The 21505-nt window shown below is 33.5% G+C and overlaps 1 protein-coding gene across 2 annotated transcripts; it reads right to left on the bottom strand.

Annotated features, from left to right (window-relative positions):
- Positions 1-11489: 11489 nt before the first annotated feature.
- LOC143621086 (protein DETOXIFICATION 46, chloroplastic-like) lies at positions 11490-14760 on the bottom strand. 2 transcript variants are annotated; one of them, XM_077092612.1, is made up of 4 exons: positions 14435-14760; positions 13521-13564; positions 13305-13442; positions 11490-11604 (listed from the first exon to the last, which is right to left on the bottom strand). In XM_077092612.1, exons 1-4 carry the CDS (start codon positions 14571-14573, stop codon positions 11566-11568), a joined length of 360 nt encoding a protein of 119 aa, XP_076948727.1. In that variant the 5' UTR covers positions 14574-14760; the 3' UTR covers positions 11490-11565. The 2 variants fall into 2 exon arrangements, with proteins under 2 accessions (XP_076948727.1, XP_076948726.1); XM_077092611.1 differs by lacking the exon at positions 11490-11604 and having other exon boundaries at positions 12784-13442.
- Positions 14761-21505: the final 6745 nt, after the last annotated feature.

Below are 21505 nucleotides of genomic sequence, written 5' to 3'. Positions count from 1 at the left end.
GGAATTCTTGTCCGATTGTGAAATATATCATTATTTTAATATGTTTGTAATATATATATATGTGTGTGTGCGCGCGCGCGTGTGATGAGCTACAACACCATCACACCCCTAAAACAAAAATTCAACATTTGCTAAGTGGACGCAACATGCCGCAAGCCATCCAATTTTGTAGCCCCTCCGCTACACATAGTCTAAGGGGCTAGTATTTGTGGAGTAAGGATTTATTTACCCAACTCACTAGAGGGATTATGATTGAAAACAGTGAGACAAGGCTCAATTAATAAACTTCATGACAATTTGAAGTTCAAAATTTGTTTATGTGACCTCAAAAGTCAAAACGGTTATTCTAAATAAGTTTAGAATTGCCTTTTGACATTTTTCTTATGCAACTATCAATTTTTGTGGATGAGAACTCTTTGATCTCAATAGTTATATTATTCCTCATGCCTTTTGAGTGGCCATATTAACTGAGGAAGCATTAATGTATGCTATGCTTATCTTTTGACTTTTGGGCATATGTATGCTTAAATTTGAAAACGTGTTACAATCATATGTAATTATGAATCAAGTGTATATGTATGGTAGAAGACTATTCTTTTTATACATAGCAAAGTGTTATATTGTAATAGTGGAAACACCAAGTCCTGTAACTAATACTTATGATAATTAACTAGATATTTTTGTAGTAAACTCTGGTTGACCCGTTGCGATGCGTGTGGTCGACAACTAGGTGATCTTACTCGCGTGTTCGTTTATTGGCGTTGTTGCTGGTAAATAAGTGTGTGTGTATATATATTCTCTTTTATGTGAGTTTTAAAAACAAATCATTAAATATTTAAGAAACATTTTACTCATAGCCAGGTAGGTTCTTAAATTCAGTTAGTTCATATTGATTACTCAACTAATGGAGTTTCAATATTTCCTGTTGTACTTGTTTATTATCTATCAAACTTTAATTTGCAAATATATGCATGGGACAATAATTGGTTAAGATCTTTTTTTTCAAATCATGGCATCTAATTAAAAGGTGGCATCTAATATAGTTGGAATATTTGATTTATATCCTCTAGTTTAAGGTAAAGTGCCGGAATATATAAAAAAAACACTTCTTAAAAGTTAAATCTTAAACTCACTTTCATCGATGCGTTTTCAAGCATCACTTAAACGAATACTTTTATCGTACAATTCCTCGTGTTCAAATTCTTCTTCAATGAATCCCTAGCTCTAGTTTCCTGACTATGACTAAAAACTAAATAGATCAAAAGATCACATGTTCATGTTTAATAAAGATAAAGTAAACATCTAGTCAATTAATAGGACACAACATGATAAAAAGATCACATGCACATATTTTTACTATTTTATTTAAAAATGACATTTTCAAATAGTCACTTCATCAAGTCATCAACCATCATATTTCATACTTTTAACACACAACTTATTATTATTTTTTTGTATGTTTGATTCAATTAATTTCAATAAGTGACTTTTATTTTAAGAATCACAAATTCATGATTAGAACTTATCTTGTGAACTTAAACTATGTTGATTTTTAAAAACTTTTGTATCTTTCACTTAAGAATATATGAGAAAGACACCGGCTTTATTGATGATCTTTTGTAAAAGAATTTTGTTACTATCATCCCTTTTACTTTTAGATCCTTATTTTCCTCTTTACCTTTTTATTAACTCTTTTTTGTACATAAACATGTTAGTATTTTATAATAAACTGTTTTAAAATGTTTTCTACTCTAATTCTTATGCACATACATGGTGCAAAATTTGGTTTGAACGTCCTTATTTCTTCAAACTCGGGTGTGCTCACAACCACATTCGCAAATGTTGGACCAAAGCCTTCGGGGTTACGCAAATGAGTTATGTTATTACTGAGTGATGTCATTAAGAAAATATTGGTTTTACAAACAATGTCATGCATAATTTAATTAGTACTTATTAAACAAGCAAAGCTTACTTATTCATGAACAAAATATGCGAATAACATTTACTCTTGATACAACAATGTGCTAAGAGCAGCACGAGTATAGCAATTTGTGCTTTACATCATGTCATTTGCTGAACGTAATTATGTTAATGCGTTGATTGATCATGATGTCATTTACATTATGTTTTACTAATGAATTATGCTCGTTATAATCTATGACAAAGGCCTTTGTCAATCAGAATGTGACTCTATTCTAGCAAGCATATATTCATTCTATTCAATTCTATGGTATTGGTGGGTGTCTATGGTTAATTAGTTTGTCTCCTGCAGATTTAATCAAATAATTGTATTTATTAGAGTTTTATTTTTTTTAATTCCTGTGGTTCGCTTCGCTTTTTAACTTACCATCCTTTAGTTGAATAAAGGAGCGTCCCTAAGAATGCTAGGACTTTAGGGATGCGTGAGTAAAAAAATTGACCTCTTATATAAATTTATGTAAATTAATTTGAAAATAGGACAATAATTGTGATTAATTTGTCATTGTGCTTATCTTTTGGTTTTTAGGCGTATGTATGCTTAAATAGTTACATTTGAAAACATGCTACGATCATATGTAATTATGAATCATGTGTATATGCATGCTAGAAGACTATTCTTATTATACATAGCAAAGTGTTATATTGTAACAGTGGAAATACCAAGTCATGTAACTAATACTTATGATAATTAACTATATATCTTTGTAGTGCGTGTGGCCGAAATCTAGGTGAGATCTTACTCGCGTATTCGTTTATTGGCGTTGTTGCTAGTACATATTTATGTATATTCTATGTGATGTGCGTTTCAAAAAAAAAATCATTAACTATTTAAGAAACATTTTACTCATAGGTAGGTAGGTTCTTAAATTCAATTAGTTCTTTAAATGGTTAAATACTACAGTTAATTTGTTTTTCTAATCTCATATTGATTACTCAACTAATGGAGTTTCAATATTTCCTGTTGTACTTGTTTGTTATCTATCAAACTTTAAACTGCAAATATATGCATGGGACAATAATTGGTTAAGATATTTCTTTCAAATCATGGCATCCAATTAAAAGGTGGCATCTAATATAGTTGGAATATTTGATTTATATTCTCTAGTTTAAGATAAAGTGCTAGAATATATACAAAAAAACACTTCTTAAAAGTTAATCTTCGTCTCACTTTCATCGATGCGTTTTCAAGCATCACTTAAACGAATACTTTTATCGTACAATTCCTCGTTCAGATGCTTCTTCAACGAATCCTAGTTTCCTGACTATGACTAAAAATAAATACATGCATGTAGGTGGTTAGAGTCACCTTGCCGCCTTTATCCATCACCATCAATAATAATTGTGTAGAATTAAAAGCTTGCATAACATCATGTACTGAATCAAAATGCCCCAACACTTTGCACTTACTACATAAAGACGGTTTCCACTGGTAGTCAAACTCTAAATAACCAATTTTCCCGGTAACCAATCTCTAGGAAGGAATTGTCCTTTAATTCTTTCCATCAACCCTGTAGAAGCATTTGCTTCAACCAATACTCTGGCATAACTAAGAGGACCGTTTAATAAATAGAAGAAAATACAAAGATACATATATATATATTATATAGAGTTGAATGGTTATATTATACTAATATTTTGTAGAGAAATGAGTAAAATACCATCAATGGAGGTTTTTCGACCACCTCTGTAATTTTGCTCGAGAATTTAGAGGAATTAAGAAGAAGATGAAATGGCTTTCGGCTTACTTATAAAATATAGTAAATAGTAAAAGGAGATCGAGACATAGGCTCAAAAGAGTCTGTGACCACGCACTCTAACATACCACAACTAACTATTTATTTTAGCTAGGTTATTTATTTAGTTTTTAGTCTTATATAGATTTATTTATTGAAAGGAAAAATTAAGTAGGTATATAAAGTTTTTTTTATTATTACTTAAAACTTACTTATTTAATAAGGACTTCTAGGAACCCGCTCGATTTTAAATCCAATATCAAAAAAAGACTAGTAAGCAATTTGCAACGTGATAACGGTTCTAAATTTCTAGACATACCCTTGGAACAAAATACACCCAAATGTCAAACAACAATCATCAAATGTGTCAAAATCTAATGTCAAATATGGTACGTTAGTTTTGGTGTAATAAATGAAAGATAAAAAACCCTGAAATATTAAATGCCATTTATTACGTTGGGTTTGAAACGATTTTAATACATAGTGAAATTGATGTTATGATTAACGGCCTTAACCAGATGGTTTAGTTACCAAGTATATTTTATAAACAAATAAGCAGATATTAGATAAATGATACTAACATATTTCATTTTATCAATAGTTCTATGTTTGTAAAAAATTAAAACTAAACTAAAAGGTAAATAGTGTAAATTGCTAATCTTCAAGGGGTGGCATTTGAAAATTAATCTTTAACTTTGTTGCTTCTAGTAAATAGATCAAGGTTAAAGAAGAAAATTAAAGATGGTTCTTGTGCCCCTAAAAGCTTAAAAGAGTTTTTTTTTTCTTTTAACAAAAACTAGTGCTTAAGATTGGAAGGGTTAGGACTTGGGAGGGTGAATTGCAAAGAGAGAAGATGGAGGGTGTTAGATGAAGATGGAGAGTGAGGAGAGAAGTTTATATAGCACACTCTAGAATATTATTTGGCTAATGAAGTGGCGGATGTTGAGGAAATCAGCAGGTGGCAGCAATGGTAGCACTTTTGGATGTTGAGGTAGATGGTTAGTTTGGTTATGAATGGTGGAGGTGTACAAGTTGGTTAACGAACGAGTTGTAAGTGTTGTGTTAAAAAACCTTTAGGTTCCCATAGTTGATATATAGAGGTGTATAAATTGGTTAATAGTCTCAAACCAGTTCGGTTTTAAAATAGACCGGAAACGATTAGTGAAAAACGGTTCAGGTTAGAAACCCATTTGGTTAAAAAGGTGCATAGTTTGTTATGGGTTAATGTTTGCTTGGTTTTCCAGTCATTCGGTGTGACCTAGATTTGGCAACAAAAATTATAATTATAAAAGAATATGGTTCCCATTTGAAAAGGAAAGAAATTAAGTCCATCAACACCAAATGAAATACTCAGCATTGATTCCCAAAAGGAAAGAAAGACATTCGATTAATCCAATATGTGCTTTGGTATTATATCATCCCAACCATCACTTTAAGAGCATGTGTCGATTATTAACATCACTTTAAGGGCATTTACAATTATTAATCAAGATATGGTCGTTAAATGTGTTAATTTGACCAAATTTTCATAATATATGTAAAGAGTTGTCTTTTCTTTCTTTTACAAATTAACAAGTTTAAGGGTTTTTTTAAAACTAATTCAACTCGGTACAGTCGATGCAATATCTATTCCACAACATAAAGCATCATCTTTTTCTTTTCTTGTATTCTATTCTCCTTTATCCTTTATTTTCTTTTATAAAAACCCAATTATATAATATTCAGTTAAATAAGATAAATTTAAATTTTTTAACTTGCTTGAAAAGTGTTTTTCCAACAAATAACTTGCAATTTATTACGTAAAACTGAGACTTGAGAGTATGATTGGTAAAGGAGATTCCATTAAGTATTTTGGATATATTGACGAATAAAAATCTCAATAAAGATTATTATAACAACCAATTAAAGTTGTAATATCTAGTATCATAAAAGTAACTACATTATAAACAATATATTATTGTTAACATTTTTTATGTTTACTTTTCCAGTCTATTAGAGGCAATAGATTGCATCCTTAAGGAGCTCAAAACTTGATTATACCAATATACACTAATTCAAGAAAATACCAATAATTTTGTTGGCTAACACAAGAAGACGTGGTTCGGTATCTCCTGAACTCCATGCTAAAGTATACGACAAAAGTGGTTGTACATATATTCCAAATTTATGATGAAAAAGTAAAGCTTGAATAACACATTGATTGTCAATTTGTCATTCACATGGGTAGTACTAGTAGGTCCCATCCACGTAAGTTTGCATTCAACCGAACTTGGTCTAAAAAAAGGTCCACTAAAGCTCCATTGTGATAACACGAGTGGCATGTTGTGCAAACCATGTTTATCATTCTCTTCGACTGTTTGGAAAAAAGTTGTTGTCAGAGATTTGAAGGTTTTACACATTAATACCTCCTATCAACTTGTCGATGTTCTAACCAAAACACTACCGATCTTGATTCTTGAGATCTGTTTCTTAGGCTTATGTCCAAGATTGAAGTCGTCTATGACGAATTCTCCATCTAGGGATGTATCAAGGATATACCAATCATACAAAATCAGTAATGTAACAATGCAATTAATATTAATTAATTAATCAGTTTATCATATATATTCTATGTCATAATCAGTAATGGTGACTAAATGCTTTTAGTTTTTGGTATTGTAGCGAATCGAACCAATACTAGTCAAATTTGCGTTGACTCACGCGTCAACGCCTAACTATTTCAAAATTAAGGTAAATAGTTCACTCTTCTTTCTGTTACAAATTATTTTTTATGAGAACGAAGCACATTTAAGGGTTTTTAAAACTAATTCAAGCCGGTATGATCGACAAAATATTTATATTATAACTAGCCAAAACTCTTTGTTAATATAATTAATAGCAACAAAATTATAAAGAATATGGTTCTCAAATGAAAAGGGAAGAAATTAGGCCCATCAGCACAAAATGAAATACTCAGCATTAATCCAAATTGTCCTTTTTGGTATCATATATCTAATCATCACTTTAGAAACATGTGCAATTACTTTTTATCGAGTGAATATTCACTTACTTGCTTTTGTTGTTTTACAGTGTGCTTTAAACAACGTACACATGCATGAAAATTAAGACAAGGTGCTAAGACTACCCATAGTGGCAACGTTGCCACCAACGTTGAGGACGAAACGCGGGGGTACACCGTCCCCCTGCGTTATATGAAATTGATTTTTGGCTGCGTTGTATATAAAACGCGGGGGTTAGCACACAAATAAAAAAAAATAGCCGTTGGGTGGGTGGGTCTTGTTGTTAACGGGATCGCCGGAAAAAATGGTGGTGGTGGTGGGTGGTAACGGGATCGCCGGAAAAGATGGTGGGTGAGTTATAGATCGGAGAAGAAGGAGAAAAAATGGTGGTGGTGGGTGAGTTACAGATCGGAGAAGAAGGAGAAAAATGGTGGTGGTGGTGGGTGGTAACGGGATCGCCGGAAAAATGGTGGTGGTGGGTTTCATGGTGGCCGGAACTCCGACGGATCCGGTGAGGTTAAATATTTATGCTTTTTTATTATTATTTATTTATTATTTAAATATTTGTGAGGTTAAGTGTTTAGTAAACTGTTCGTGATTGGATCCGGTGGCTGGAATAGTTGGATCCGGTGGGTTTCGTGGTGGTCGGAATAATTGGATCCGATGGTGGGTGCAAAAAAGTGTAAACGTGACTGGGCGTCACGTGACGCATAATCCCTGGATGTGGAGACTTATGACTACAGCCTGTTTTTGTACAAAAACATAACTCTGACTGGACACCACGTGACGCATAACCCTGGATATGAAGCTTTATGACTACACATGCTTTAAGAATCAAAGCCAATGGAAGTACAACATAAGTTGACATTATTACAATAATTAAGTTTCAAATTATTACATTATATAATGTGCTTATATAAAGGCTTTTGGAGACGAATAAATTAAAGGTTAATTAAGCCATAATGTATGTGGTTCTTGGAATAGTAGTCCTTTATTTACTTTTGATATTCAACTTTAAATAACCATTTTAAAATTAATAACTTAATACTAAACTTTAATCGATCCTAATGTTAAACATGCGTTAGTCATGACTCATGATAAGCAATATTTTGTTGTTGAATTAACCAATTGAACAATAAATGGTTTCCTGTTTTCTGTTTACGAATGTTTTTTTTGTAACTTATTGTTTATTGTTATGCTTAATAAACAATTTATTGTTTATGACTTTATGCGGTTATGTACGTTAAGTAAATAAGTATTTTGATCAACTCATTTTAACCGGTCTACCTTGACTACTCTATTTTGATCCTACTTAATTTGTGCCCCGTTACAAAAGTTTTTAACCAACTTTCACTTGAAGGAAATTACCATAGTAATTTTTTGGGTAAAAGTATTCTAAAATCACATACATACATACATACATACATACATACATACATAACCCGAACCTTCTAATCGACCCGAACAACCAAGCCGACCCAAAAAATAAACCCACTAGAAATAATTTCTTGATCCGCCATTGGCCATTGCGTTCTTAAGAAGCTTCATGTTGGTCATTTTGGGCATATGATTGACGGGCCGAAATAAGATGTGTTGAGAAGTTTTATGTTTTTTTTATAATTTATTTTTTTTTCTATCATTTCAAATACTAATAAGTTGAAATTGAAGCAAACTTTGTAAAAGATATTACGGACACTTTTCTCATAACCTCTCGTTTTATCTTAATTGATGTCATAATGTAAGGCCTTTAAATAAGCCTAGTATAGAGCAAACCTAAAAACTTATTCATAAAAATAGCCCTCGTCACCTCCGCATTAACCCTAACATCCGTCATGGACAACGACCAAGAAAAGAAATCTAATTTAGGTGCCTAAGACCATACTTCTCCATATTATATACATGCCTCCGATTAAAGGAGGCAGTTACACGTTAAAGATGTCCTTATTGACAATCTATAAAAATGTTGAATTTCTTGTTTGTCAGGAACAAATTCGGCTTCATCGATGGTTCAATCAAGAAACCGGAGCCCAATTAACCTACCTATCTTGCACGAATGCGATGTGATGTCATGCTTATGGGATGGTTGAATATATATAGCATAACCATTCAACTACATATATTATCTTTGCATTTGTATTTTCTTCTATTATTAGAGAGTGTGCTATTATCAAATGGGTCATTCTCATCTTTCATACAAGGATTCTAAACATGTCACGCGCAATAGTATCAAATTCTAAAGTTAAAGTTTGTTAAAGAAAGATAATATCATGATACCTCTATTTACTTAACGTATTCAAATATTTCATAAACAAAACAATAAAAAAAAACTTTATATATATACCTACTTAATTTTTCCTTTTAGTAAATAAATCTATATAAGACTAAAAACTTAATAAATAGTTAGTTGTGGTATGACAGAGTAGTGAGTGGCCACAAGACTCTTTTAGTCTTTTGAGCCTATGTCTCGATCTCCTTTTACTGATTACTATATTTTATAAGTAAGCCGAAAGCCATTTTATCTTCTTCTTAATTACTCTAAATTCTCGAGCAAAATATAGAGGTGGTCGGAAAACCTCCATTGATGGTATTTCACTCATTTCTCTACAAAGTATTAGTATATAACCATTCAACTCTATATATTATCTTTGTATTTTCTTTTATTTATTAAAGGGAGTGTTATTATCAAATAAGTCATATTTGTTAACTTTTTCTCTGCACATGTAAAACATATGTCAACACCTTATAATTTTAAAACGTTCATAATTTTTCATCGAAAATGTTTTTAAATTACTTTTGACCAAATTTGAGTTTGTTGTGCCACTAAAAGAGTAAAACGTCACTGTGAAAATAGACACCATGCATGTTAAATTACTGCACTTTGGAATGGCTTGTCATTCTATATTTCAGTCAGGCATACCATGCTAAATTATTGCACTCTGATTAGCTTATCATTCTATAGTTCTAAGAATAAATTGAGATTTGACATATTTTTAGTGCAATGGGTTACTTTCTTAATATACCCTGCCAAAATCTCTTATATTTATCACCAAGCAAAAAATTTATTCATCTTGAATCTATTGTCATATCACTTACTAGTAGTGCGAATCATTTCTAGTTCGTTGTGGATTGTTATTAATCGTCATATTTTTAAGAAAAGTAAGTAGCAAATATTACATAATTATAAATATGTAAGAATTCATTTATCTTCTTCTTTCTCTAGGTTCTCAAACAAAGGCAGATCCATAAACTTTTGTGATGAAGTTGCACAAATTAAGTAGGGTCAAAACAAAGCGGTCAAGATAGATCGGGTTAAATGGGTCGATCAAAATACTTATTACCTTAACGAACAAAACCCCCATGATGTTGGTGCAATTTCCCCCTAAACAATAAATTGTTTATTTTACATAATAATAAATATTAAGTTACAAAAAAAAACATTTCGTAAACATTTATCCGTATGCCATTAAAATATTTTTGGACTTTTAGTGGCATTTTTTTTCCATATGCCATTAATTATAGGTGATCAAATCGGGTTGGTCAAAGGAACCGGAACCGGTTCAGAACCGGTTCCATTAGTCAACATCACTGTTTAAACCGGTTCCATGTTCGAACCGGTTAGGGAACCGAACCGGTTCCCCAACCCTCGGACCCGGAACCGGTAGAACCGGTTCTGACCGGTTCCTAAACCGGTTCTTACACTGTAACCGGTTCCAACCGGTTACAGTGTAAAAAATATTTTTTTTTTCGTTTTTCGTTTCCGCTGCTCGTATTTGTATAACATGTTAAATAAAAAAAAAATTAACATAAAATTCATTTTATTTACTTTAAGAAGTTCAAAAAAAAAAGGTTACATGTTTTAAAATATTCAAAAACAAACTAACAAAACATTAAACTTATAAATATAAAGTTGTGACATATTATTTCTATAAAAGCCTTCTTGATTACGATTATGAGGTACAATACGAACGAAACTTGGTCCGGCGGTGGAACCTTGACCAACCGATGATTGTGAGGCAGCCATAACAACAAATATGAATATAGAAGAAGAGAAAACAAGAGATTAGAGAACTCAGAACGTTGTAATAGCGTTTTTTTGTATTTTTTTGCGTTCGGGTTTGCGTTTTGAGTGTTGTGATGAACCCATTACACCAAATACCTATTTATACTAGTAGTGGGGTGTTTGGGGAGCCAAAAAACGGCCATTTTTGACCCCAACGGTCAAAAAACGGCCATAAAACCGTTTCCCAACGGCTAGAACCACTCCAACGGCTATAACCGGTTCCGGTCGAACCGGTTCCAGAACCGGTTCCGGTTCGGTTCCGGTTCCTACCCGGTCCACCTCCAAACATGTCAAACCGGTTCCGGATCGTCGGGTTGAAACGGAACCGAACCGGTTCCTACGAAAAACGGGTAGGAACCGGTTCGGTTCCGGTTCGGTTCCACCGAACCGGTTCCAGGAACCGGTTTTGTTGTCCACCTCTACCATTAATAACATTTTGGACTTTCAATGGCATTTTTATCCGTATGCCATAAAAACATTTTGGAATTTCAGTGGCACCACTAAATTATTTTTGGACTTTTAGTGGCATTTTTTTCATAGCCATTAATAACATTCCGGACTTTTAGTGGCATTTTTATCCGTCTACCAACATAAAATAAAAATAAAACCGTCAAACATAGAAATTATAATATCTTGACCACAACTAAAAGTTCAATTGCATTCTAAACACACATCAATCGCATTCCATATGCATATTATATGTCTAACAACTCTCAAGTCAAGTCAAAAATCAATCATATAAAAAGAAAAATAACAAATATTCTAATAAAAACTAAAAACTTCATCACACTTGTTAACCTCTTTCACCATCTTCAATCTTCATGCAAGGTGCCTAATAAGAAAATAAAAACTTTTCAATATGTAAACAATATGGACACTAACTTGTGTAGCATACTTAATTATTAATCTAAAATCGATAATAACTTATTAAAATCAACCATCTCAATGCTTGTGAAAAAGCTAAACTAGCCCGAGCCTAAAAATAAGTTCGTTCTATAAACGAGCCCAAGTTTCATTGTCAAGCTCGAGCAGGCTAACGAGGCAAATATTTTTATTATATATATATATATATATATGGTAAGGATCCTAAGAGAGCCCTTTACAAATTGAGAACCATTTTGTACCACTAAAAATACATTTAAAAAAATCATAAAACAAAAAATAATAACAATTTTAAAAAAGTAAAAAAAATCAAAATTCTTATATTTCATTCCGGTTTTATTAAAAAAATAATAAAAAAAATGTCGTATTATACACATATGTATAATTTTATATAATCTTTAGTTATGTAATATACACATATGGACAGTATCATCTATCTTAAATTACACACATATGTACAAAAAAACATGTAAATGTACATATATGTATATATTATACATATGTGTATATAATTTAGGTAAACTGAGTTTTTTTTATGAAACCGGGATGATAAAATAAGAATTTTGGCTTTTTACTTTTTTGATTTTTGTGTTTTTTTTATTTTTGGGTTTTTTGTGGTCCAAAATGGTTCTCATAGTTCTCAATTTAAAAAAAGTTCTCTCATGATCCTGATCCTATATATATATATATATATATATATATATATATATATATATATATATGTTCGTTAACCGGTTTAGTTTAAATGGTTCCTATGTGAAAATCCCTAACTGGTTCCTAATCATTATTTACAATTGAAATGTAACTGGTTTTGGTTCGGTTAACCGGTTAGGATTTGCACCTCTAATTACAAACAAATCACATAAAACAAATTACCATTATTATTTTGTGTTTGGGTTGAACGATTCAACCAGACACAATCGACACTACTGAGCAAAAAAACGCGCAGGGGGGGGGGGGTGGTGGCATTATTAAGCTTTGCCCATGTCTCCAGTTAGTTATAACTATCTCACTTCAAATGTATAAAAACAACACTAATTAAAATGCAATTCTCTTAACAATAACATTTCCATTTTCTATAAAATAACAACAATGGTTAACAATTAGGTTTCTTCAACAGTTCAGTGCAAATTTCGTTCAAGTATATCAATTCAATAAGTCAAATTTTTAATTCAACTACATGCTCATTTAAACCAAGCCAGTGGAATCATGGAGGTAAGACTATTATCACCTGCGAATACTGCCACACGGGTTCAGTTTCCGTTTCTAACCAACCGATGAATAGTCGAGTGGCTCAATGGGCTGGAAACAGAAAAGGAACCCAGATTCCCAGGGGCGGCATGTGCCACTGGTAATAACCAGTCTCTGTTGGCTTCTTGGTTTAGACGATCATATACTTAAGTTAGATTTATGACTTATTGAATCAAATATATACTTCAATGAAATTTGAGACTCAGAGAACCATTGAATCAACATTTTCTCTATTGAGAGTATACCGAATTGTTAATTAAAGTTGTTATATATAGAAAATGGAAATGTGTAGTTCAGAGAATCGCATTGCAACTAGTTCGAATAGTTATAACTAGTTGAGAGAATTTGGTCACTTTTTTTTATTTGGCCCGTTATCTTTTTGGAAATAATGATACAAACCTTTGACATCATCATTATAAATACCGGAGCAGCAAGTTTGAATATTTGTACAAGTTCATTAGCCGATGGAGCCGCAACCACATAACCATTATACCCTTTATCTTTCAGAGCTTCAACCATCATAAATCCTGCAACCACCTACAATATGTGTGAGGTGTCACACGACCTATACGACAACTTAACCAATCCATGTTAAACAATTTCATTAAATCGTACCTGAGACACCATTGTTGCCCATGCGGCTCCTGCAATACCGTACCCTAAAAATAAGCAGAGCACCACATCACCAATGACATTAATAATACTTGCAACTGCCAGAGCCTTCAAGGGTCCCCATGAATCCTTCACTCCCAGGCTGGTTAAAAAAAAATATTAAGCCTGGCAAAACGAGTGGGTCGGTTCGTGAAACAGTTAAAACTGGGGTGGGGTCAAAACTAGGGTGTAAGCTAGCCGAGCCGCTCGTGAGATAGTCGGGATCGGCTAGCTAAAAGCTCGAATCAAATCAAGCTTAAACGATCTTGCGCCTAAATAAGTGTGTTTGATAAATGTGCCCGAGCCAGAGCTTCACTTATCGAGCTAGGTGGTGAGCCTAAATGACCCTAATATTTATATATAAGTCTTACTTACTATATTAATGATACATTTATATACCAGTTTTTATATATAGAATAAAATAAACTAATATATTATGTTATATACAAAAATTATAATATAAGGAATGCAAATATTATTACTATAAATGTATAAAGTAGTTGACAAATAATAAACGAGTCGATCCGAACCGAGAAGAGCTCGAGCCTGAAAAACTACTCATGAGCCAAGCTCGAGCTTTAGAAATAGAACTTAAAACGAGCCGAGCTCAAGCTCTCATAAGTTAAACGACCCGAGCTTGAGCCTAGGCGAGCTTGGGCTCAGCTCGGCTCGTTTACACGCCTAGTATAACTAAACTGAATCAATGAAAACCAAAAGTATAACCTGGACAAAATAGCCTATATATTTGTTTTAGGTTCTTTTAACTAGTATTGGTCAAAGAAATTTTAACTTGTTAATGATCAATACCTAACTACAACTAAATAAACATTATTATAACTAGGTGTACATGTATAGTCAAATTAGGTCAAAATCGTTACCTTGTCCATTTGTAAATCGACATTCTTCGGAATCTGATTGATCACCTTGAGTTTCATATCGCTCATTATCTACAACATTTTCTTCAACAGTCTCTTCCAAGTCGCTAGAAACTATACATAGCCTCTTGCGTTTACCCATACTATCTATTAAAAAACATATAATTCAAACATCATTACTAGCATATTAATTATTAAACAGTGTGTATGACCTTATCATTCACTAGCATATTGAACCTAACAGCAACTGATTGATTCGATAATCGATTACAACGATCAGTCAATTAAGAAATAACTAAACAACAATTAAATGATTCAATAATTGAGCTAAACAATAGCCTAACATATTAATCATACAGTTAACCTAATTTCAACTAACATCTCAATCACAAATAACAATTAAGCTCAATTGCATAATAACAATTCATAACAAATAACCTAATTTCAGCTAAACATTTAAACCTAATTTCAGTAAGCTGAATTGCATAATCACAATTCGGAACAGTTATACAATTAAGCTCGTATTTCAGTTAAGTACTTAAAACTAATTTCAATTCCTTTAACAATTAAGCTCGTATTAAGCTAGAGATTTGGTGATGTGGAGACGTTACTGTCGCCAGAGATTTTACCAGAGAAATGTAGCCAAAGACGCTCACATCATCGGAGATTTGGTGATGTGCAGACAAATAAAAAGATAGGATGAGCTTAATTGATAGGTAAATAACCGATTAACAGACAAATAAAACATAATCATTTATTCCATAATACGTAACTTAAATAGAATACAACTTATAATAGCAACCCAAACAAACAAACATAAATGATCTTGAACTTAATAACAAAATAAATAATGTAACATTAATGGTTTATGATTTTGATATATTAATGGTTTTTTTTTTGATAGACTTAATGGTTTTGAAGTCAAAAGACTATCGATATATATATATATATTTATATATATGAACGCTCGTTTAAAGTTTAACTGAGAGTTGATCATTTTAATTTGGAATAGTTATTAAGCCGTGCATATATTAAATGTGATTTAAGATAATTTAGAGAAGAACAAAAAGCATATTGAAGGATATAAACTATAAGTGATCTCCCATGTGTAATGTGTGTTTCGGTTTGTTTACGCGTATACAATTATAATTATTCACATTGAAAACATATTAACATATAATCATTCACATTGAAAACATATTAACATATTAGTGGCATTAAAACTAAATGTCAAAATCATAAAAAACACATGACACTAGAATTTTAGTGGCATACATAAAGTGCCACGAAAATCATAAATTAGTGGCATTAAACTAAATGTCACTAAAAATGTGTTATAAACAAAGATGGCATACGCAAAGTGCCATTAAAAAACTAAATTAGTGAGACGAGAGCTAAATGCCATTAAAAACGTGTGACACTAGATTTTTAGTAGCATACGCAAAGTGCTACTGAAATCATAAATTAGTGGCATTAAAACTAAATGTCACTAAAAATGTGTTATAAGCAAAGATGACATACGCAAAGTGCCATTAAAAAACTAAATTAGTGGCACAAGAGTTAAATGCCATTAAAAACGTGTGACACTAGATTTTTAGTGGCATACGCAAAGTGCCACTGAAATAATAAATTAGTGGCATTAAAACTAAATGTCACTAAAAATGTGTTATAAGCAAAGATGGCATACGCAAAGTGCAATTAAAAAACTAAATTAGTGGCACAAGAGCTAAATGTCATTAGAAACGTGTGACACTAGTTTTTTAGTGGCATACGCAAAGTGCCACTGAAATCATAAATTAGTGGCACAAAAACTAAGTGCCACTAAAAATTTGTTATAACAAAGTTGGCATACACAAAGTGTCATTAAAAACTTAAATTAGTGGCATATAAGCTAAATGCCATAAAAAATGTGTGCCACTAGATGACCTTTTATTTGTAGTGTGTGACATATTTACTATGTAAATAATGTACTGATAGGAAGTGGGTTATAGACAAGTAGAGGTAGAGTGAGATAGAAGTTGATAGGGGTCTAGTAAGAGTATTAAAGTGGCAAAGTGACATAACGTTATTTGTTATTAAAGTGGCATAACGTTATTCGTTATTAAAGTGGCAAAGTGGCATAACGTTATTCGTTATTAAAGTGGCATAACGTTATTCGTTATTAAAGTGGCTAAGCTGTAGAGGTAAATAAGAGGTTAAGTGGTAAGGTGAGCAGGTTAGATAGTGGATTATGTGTCTTCGGATACATATATAATGCATCTAGTGGTTGTATGATAAGTTGCTTGATCACCTATAACTCACTCAGCGTAGCTGACTTTTAGTATGCACGCAGGTGATCTGACTAAAGAGCTAGTATGAGGATGGCACATAGCATGGATTGAACGGCTGGCATCTGAAGATGGAAGAAATGATGTTTTAAATATAATGTTTTGTGTTATGATATCAAAGAAAAGATTTAATGTTTTGTAACAAATGCTTTAAGTTAACGATTCCGCGAAAGTTTTAATAAACTCTGATTTATAGAACTGTGTTTATGAGTAAATCCGACGCTAAAGTAGGGCACCGGTAACGGAGCCTTACAAACAAATTCGACTTCAAGAAATTGAGTAAAAGAGGCACCAACCACTAAACATTGAATTTATGATAACGTGTCCATCCATGATTGAATATAGGATCACATGTCAATCTGTAACTTTAGTGAAGTTACTGAGTCACCCTTTATCTTACTCCCATGGGGCCATTTGCTGATGTCTTTTAGTCATTATATCAGATAAATATATAACAAGTGAAAGACCCCACTAAACTTTCCTATTGAATCTTTACTTAAGATGTGGACTATGATCTATGGGTACTACATATGTGGCCCACACTACTTATCATTCAATTCCATCAAATGGGGATCATCTCGCATCATTGTTCTTTCTTTGAATTGAGTTCCAACTTCCAAGTAACTTATTAATTTTAATAGCAAGTACCAACACATACTATGCCCCTGCGTTTAGTTTCGTGAAGATAAGGTATTTTTACTAAAAAAAATATTTTTTTAACTTATAAGTTGAAGATAAAGCATAATCAAAAAGCTGATGCGTGATCGAAAAAACTAAACCAAATACATGGCGTTACCATAATATTTTAGGTCAAATGTATATTTTTTAATTAACATAAATCTTTAGGACCAACTGCATTATGTCTAACCAATTCTTTTCGGCTCAAAATTTCAAGGCCAAACAGCTCAAAATAGAAGAATGAAATAGTTGGACCAAATTCATCTAAACAACAAAGTGTTATTAGAACTTGTTAGTAATAGTAGAACTAATCTCAAAGTGGTTTTTATTTTGGGTTATTGTTATCATTACTTGAACTCATATGTAATTAGGGAGTCTTACATATTAATAGTGACAAGTAAATAAATTAAGTTACTTGAGGTTTGATTGTTATTTTCATGAGTAGGATCTATATGTTTTGTACAAACCCCCCCCCCCCCCCCCACCCCCCAACCTCGGTCAAACTAGAATTACATTAGAATGAGATATTCAAACACAATGGGACCTACCCATGTGGAAAGTACGTTGGTGTCTTGTACCATTAAGTTCGTGGATTCTAAACGAGACCTACCCATGTGGAAAGTACGTAAGATTGGTGGTGTATTGTAACATGAAGGTCATGGATTTTAAGTCATTACTTTCTTTGTTATTCTAATTTGCCGTTTAATTAACTTCCTCAATTTCAAAGTTTAGATTATAAGTTTGATAAACATGATAGCGTATGTGGTCGCATATTTCATCATATTCATGCATTAAATACACAATAAATTAGCACAAGAAAAAGACACTCAAGTGGAATATAGGCAAGAGTTAAATTAGATAGTCATAGCATTCTTTGCCAAACTCTTACCATCACCCACCAATAAAGAAGAAGACAAAGAAGCATCAACATTATCATGTTTGTGTGTGAACGGACATCTTACTGTCCAATGGACCAGTTCCAAAACCGGACGATCTTGTAAAAGATATAGAAAAAACAAGTATAATAGCTTAATTTAATCATCTATAAGTAATAACAATAAAAATCTCGTAAAATACAATTAATCTTAGAAAGGAGTTGTAAAGTAGCTTTTATGTATATCTATCTATATTACATATAAAAGATATGATTTAAGATGGACAAGATTGTCTTTTGCTCAATTTAAGACGTTAAAGTTTGATAGGAGACGCCGCTATATTTAATTCCCGTCCATATTCCGGCGACTTCCACTCCTTCTACTATATGTAACCCTAATTCCCCAATTACACCTCAACCCACCTTCAATTCAATCATATACAATTCAAACCCACATTCAATCCTCCCTTTCAGATGAAACATACACATTCAATTGAAATTACACATGGAGTCGATGATCGCTGTTTAGAATCAATTCTATATACTTCTTCTACATCCCACCTCCACAATTGCACAACACCATCTACCAACCCAAACGTCCAACAGGTAAAACTGTGCTGTGGATCTCATGGATGCAATCCAACTATTCAATTGCTATTCCTAGGGGCAGTTATGACTAAATCGACCGCGAGACGGCCCATGTTTCCCAAATACCTGTTTGTCTAAACTATAGGTCAAACGGTTTAGAGGTTCAAAATATTGATACCTCCCCTAGCATGTTTTGTGACTATGTATTCTTGTATTGATTCCAAATGTTGTCATGCTTTTGCTAGTTTTATATTTATAAAATTTGTTGCTTTGTCCTACATTTGAACAATTACTTAATTACTCATTTCTGTATTATGTAACAGCCTATCCTCGTGTGTTATCACCTCACCTGTCCACCTAACTACAAGTAAGTCTATGCTCAACCACTGTGTTTTTATGGTTTATGCACTCTGTCACTTTTTTAATATGTGGTGAACCTCATTAATCTGTAGATCGACTTCATTTGTGACAACATACAACAAATATACATCTTAACACGACTGTGGCTCAACCAGAGTGGCTACGTACACCGCTTCATCCGGCATATATAATTATTTAAAGCACCCGGGCACATCACAAATACATATTAGATATATAATCATTAATAAAGTAATCAAATTATACGACTGTTGTTTAACCTCAGTGGCTACATACAAGGATCCCCATGTATCATTAACAATATTACCACCACTTCAATACAATTATTATCACCACCACAATATGATTATTTAGTCCTCTTTCTACGACCTCCTTGCCACCCCTATCTGATACCCGCCGTCTTCCTCACAAATTGCATTTACGTGTGCAGTTACAGCCATAATCCAATCATGCAAGACTTAAATGCTGAACTGGTCATCTTTTGCATACTAGCCCGGCTCTCAGCAAGAGACGTTCTCACCTGTAAGAGTGTGTGCAAGCAATGGAATGCACTCCTATCAACGGCAGACTTTGAAAAGGCTCACTGCTCTCACTCATCAAATTTAGGCAATCAAAGAACCCTATTAGTTGGTGACTTTAATTGCGCCGTTTACCAAATGGACTGTGAAACCGGTGAGTACGGACCGCATACTATCATACCCTACCCATTTGAGCACGGGGTAACAAATGTAGCAGTACTAGGGCATTTGGATGGTTTGCTTTTATAGTTTGCTTGCGTCAAGCCAGACAGTTGGTCCTTTAGAACCCAACAACGTCTTCTTGTTATAAACATTTAACCACCACCAATGGCGAACACTTATATGAAGACATTACGGATACAGTGGGCTTGTACCATGGACCCTCCAATGACTATAGAGTTCTTCTTATAACACGTACATCTGATGTCCTTCAGCCCAGATCTACTCTAGACGTACCGGAACTTGGAGAAAAACACCTTTCCAGGCACAAAGTGAGTACGCAAAAGACGTATACTATTGGTCCCTTGGAACTCTATGTGACAACACTATGTACTTCACAGTTTGTGAGTGTTGGGTCGTCGTTGTTATTGGATTTGATACGACAACGTACGGAAAGGGTCACCGAGATAACCTTCCCTCCTGTTCCAACCTACGGTATTTTCCAAGGCATTCTATCAAGTGTGCGCAACTCCCTTCACATGATTCTTACAACCGGCACGCAACATATGTCGCTTGAACTTTGGTCACTCCAAGGGGAAAACTGGGCCAAAACATTCAACACTCCGTCAATCCCTCCCATACCCTTGTCGGTGTGGGTAACCATTACACACTACATCACAAATTAATGGAAGGTGGTTTGTTATGAGTGGCACACGGAAGCTTTATGACAAACTGGATGGCAACAACCCATTAACCCGTTACTACCCGGTTACTTGGTTCCGCGGCCATATGGGCGCTGTCTTCATTCATAAAATTGTGTCACCGACTGTTTGATTAATTTGCTTCGCATATCATGTTTACCGTACCTGCTTTGCTACCTTTTTTCATCTGTTACTATTCTACATGTTTTTTCCATTTCTCAATTTACTTGGATCTTTTGTGTGTTGACGGCAACAAAGTTATTATAAATTTAAAGATGTGTTGCCTCCGACATAACAGGACATCATGGGTTTTTTGCACATGGACACCAAAAGGTAGGAACAAAGTTATTATAAATTCTCTATTGCTTGTCGTTGTTTAGCCATGGACGCCTCGTCCCAAATGATTAGTCTAGCCAACCTGATTACCGCAGCGGTCCCACTTTGTTGTTTTATGTCACACAGGGAATTGGTTTCCAAGTGTAGGGGATGTTGAATCTTGAGTGCCAGGCATGTTATTGGCTGCTGCGCCTGAAGAGGCTGTTGCAAGTGCCACCAAACTGTACCGTGACCGTACTTCTGCAAGTAATGCCTTATACAAGAAAGTTTTCCCAGTTCCTCCGGGCCGTCGACAAAGAATACCCCTGGTATATCAGTGTTCACGTGGGTCATTATTTGGTCGAACACGATTTTTTGGTCGGAGTTAAGTGAGTGTTGGGCTTGGAGGTGTGACGGACCGACAACTATATTGTATTCATCTTGTACCTCACGATGAACTCCAGTTTGAAAGTTCATCGGTTGCGTTATGCGCGAGAGGTCGTACTTTTCTAGTCTTTTACCCATTGACTGCAAGG

This window comes from Bidens hawaiensis, unplaced genomic scaffold, assembly GCF_021521415.1.
Source record: "Bidens hawaiensis isolate Kalapana, Puna unplaced genomic scaffold, B.hawaiensis_p1.1 tig00002772_1, whole genome shotgun sequence".
Classification (NCBI taxonomy): Eukaryota; Viridiplantae; Streptophyta; class Magnoliopsida; order Asterales; family Asteraceae; genus Bidens; species Bidens hawaiensis.
Note: the sequence above shows the minus strand (reverse complement) of the source record. Positions and strands in the feature narration are given on the sequence as shown.

What these genes read in the sequence shown, in the direction of transcription:
- LOC143621086 (XM_077092611.1), bottom strand. Translation starts at nt 14,573, where the DNA reads ATGGGTAAACGCAAGAGGCTATGTATAGTTTCTAGCGACTTGGAAGAG. An exon ending in TCGATTTACAAATGGACAAG is followed by an intron (nt 13,565 to 14,434) that starts GTAACGATTTTG and finishes GCTTATTTTTAG; the next exon opens with GGTACGGTATTGCAGGAGCC. An exon ending in GGGCAACAATGGTGTCTCAG is followed by an intron (nt 13,443 to 13,520) that starts GTACGATTTAAT and finishes CACATATTGTAG; the next exon opens with GTGGTTGCAGGATTTATGAT.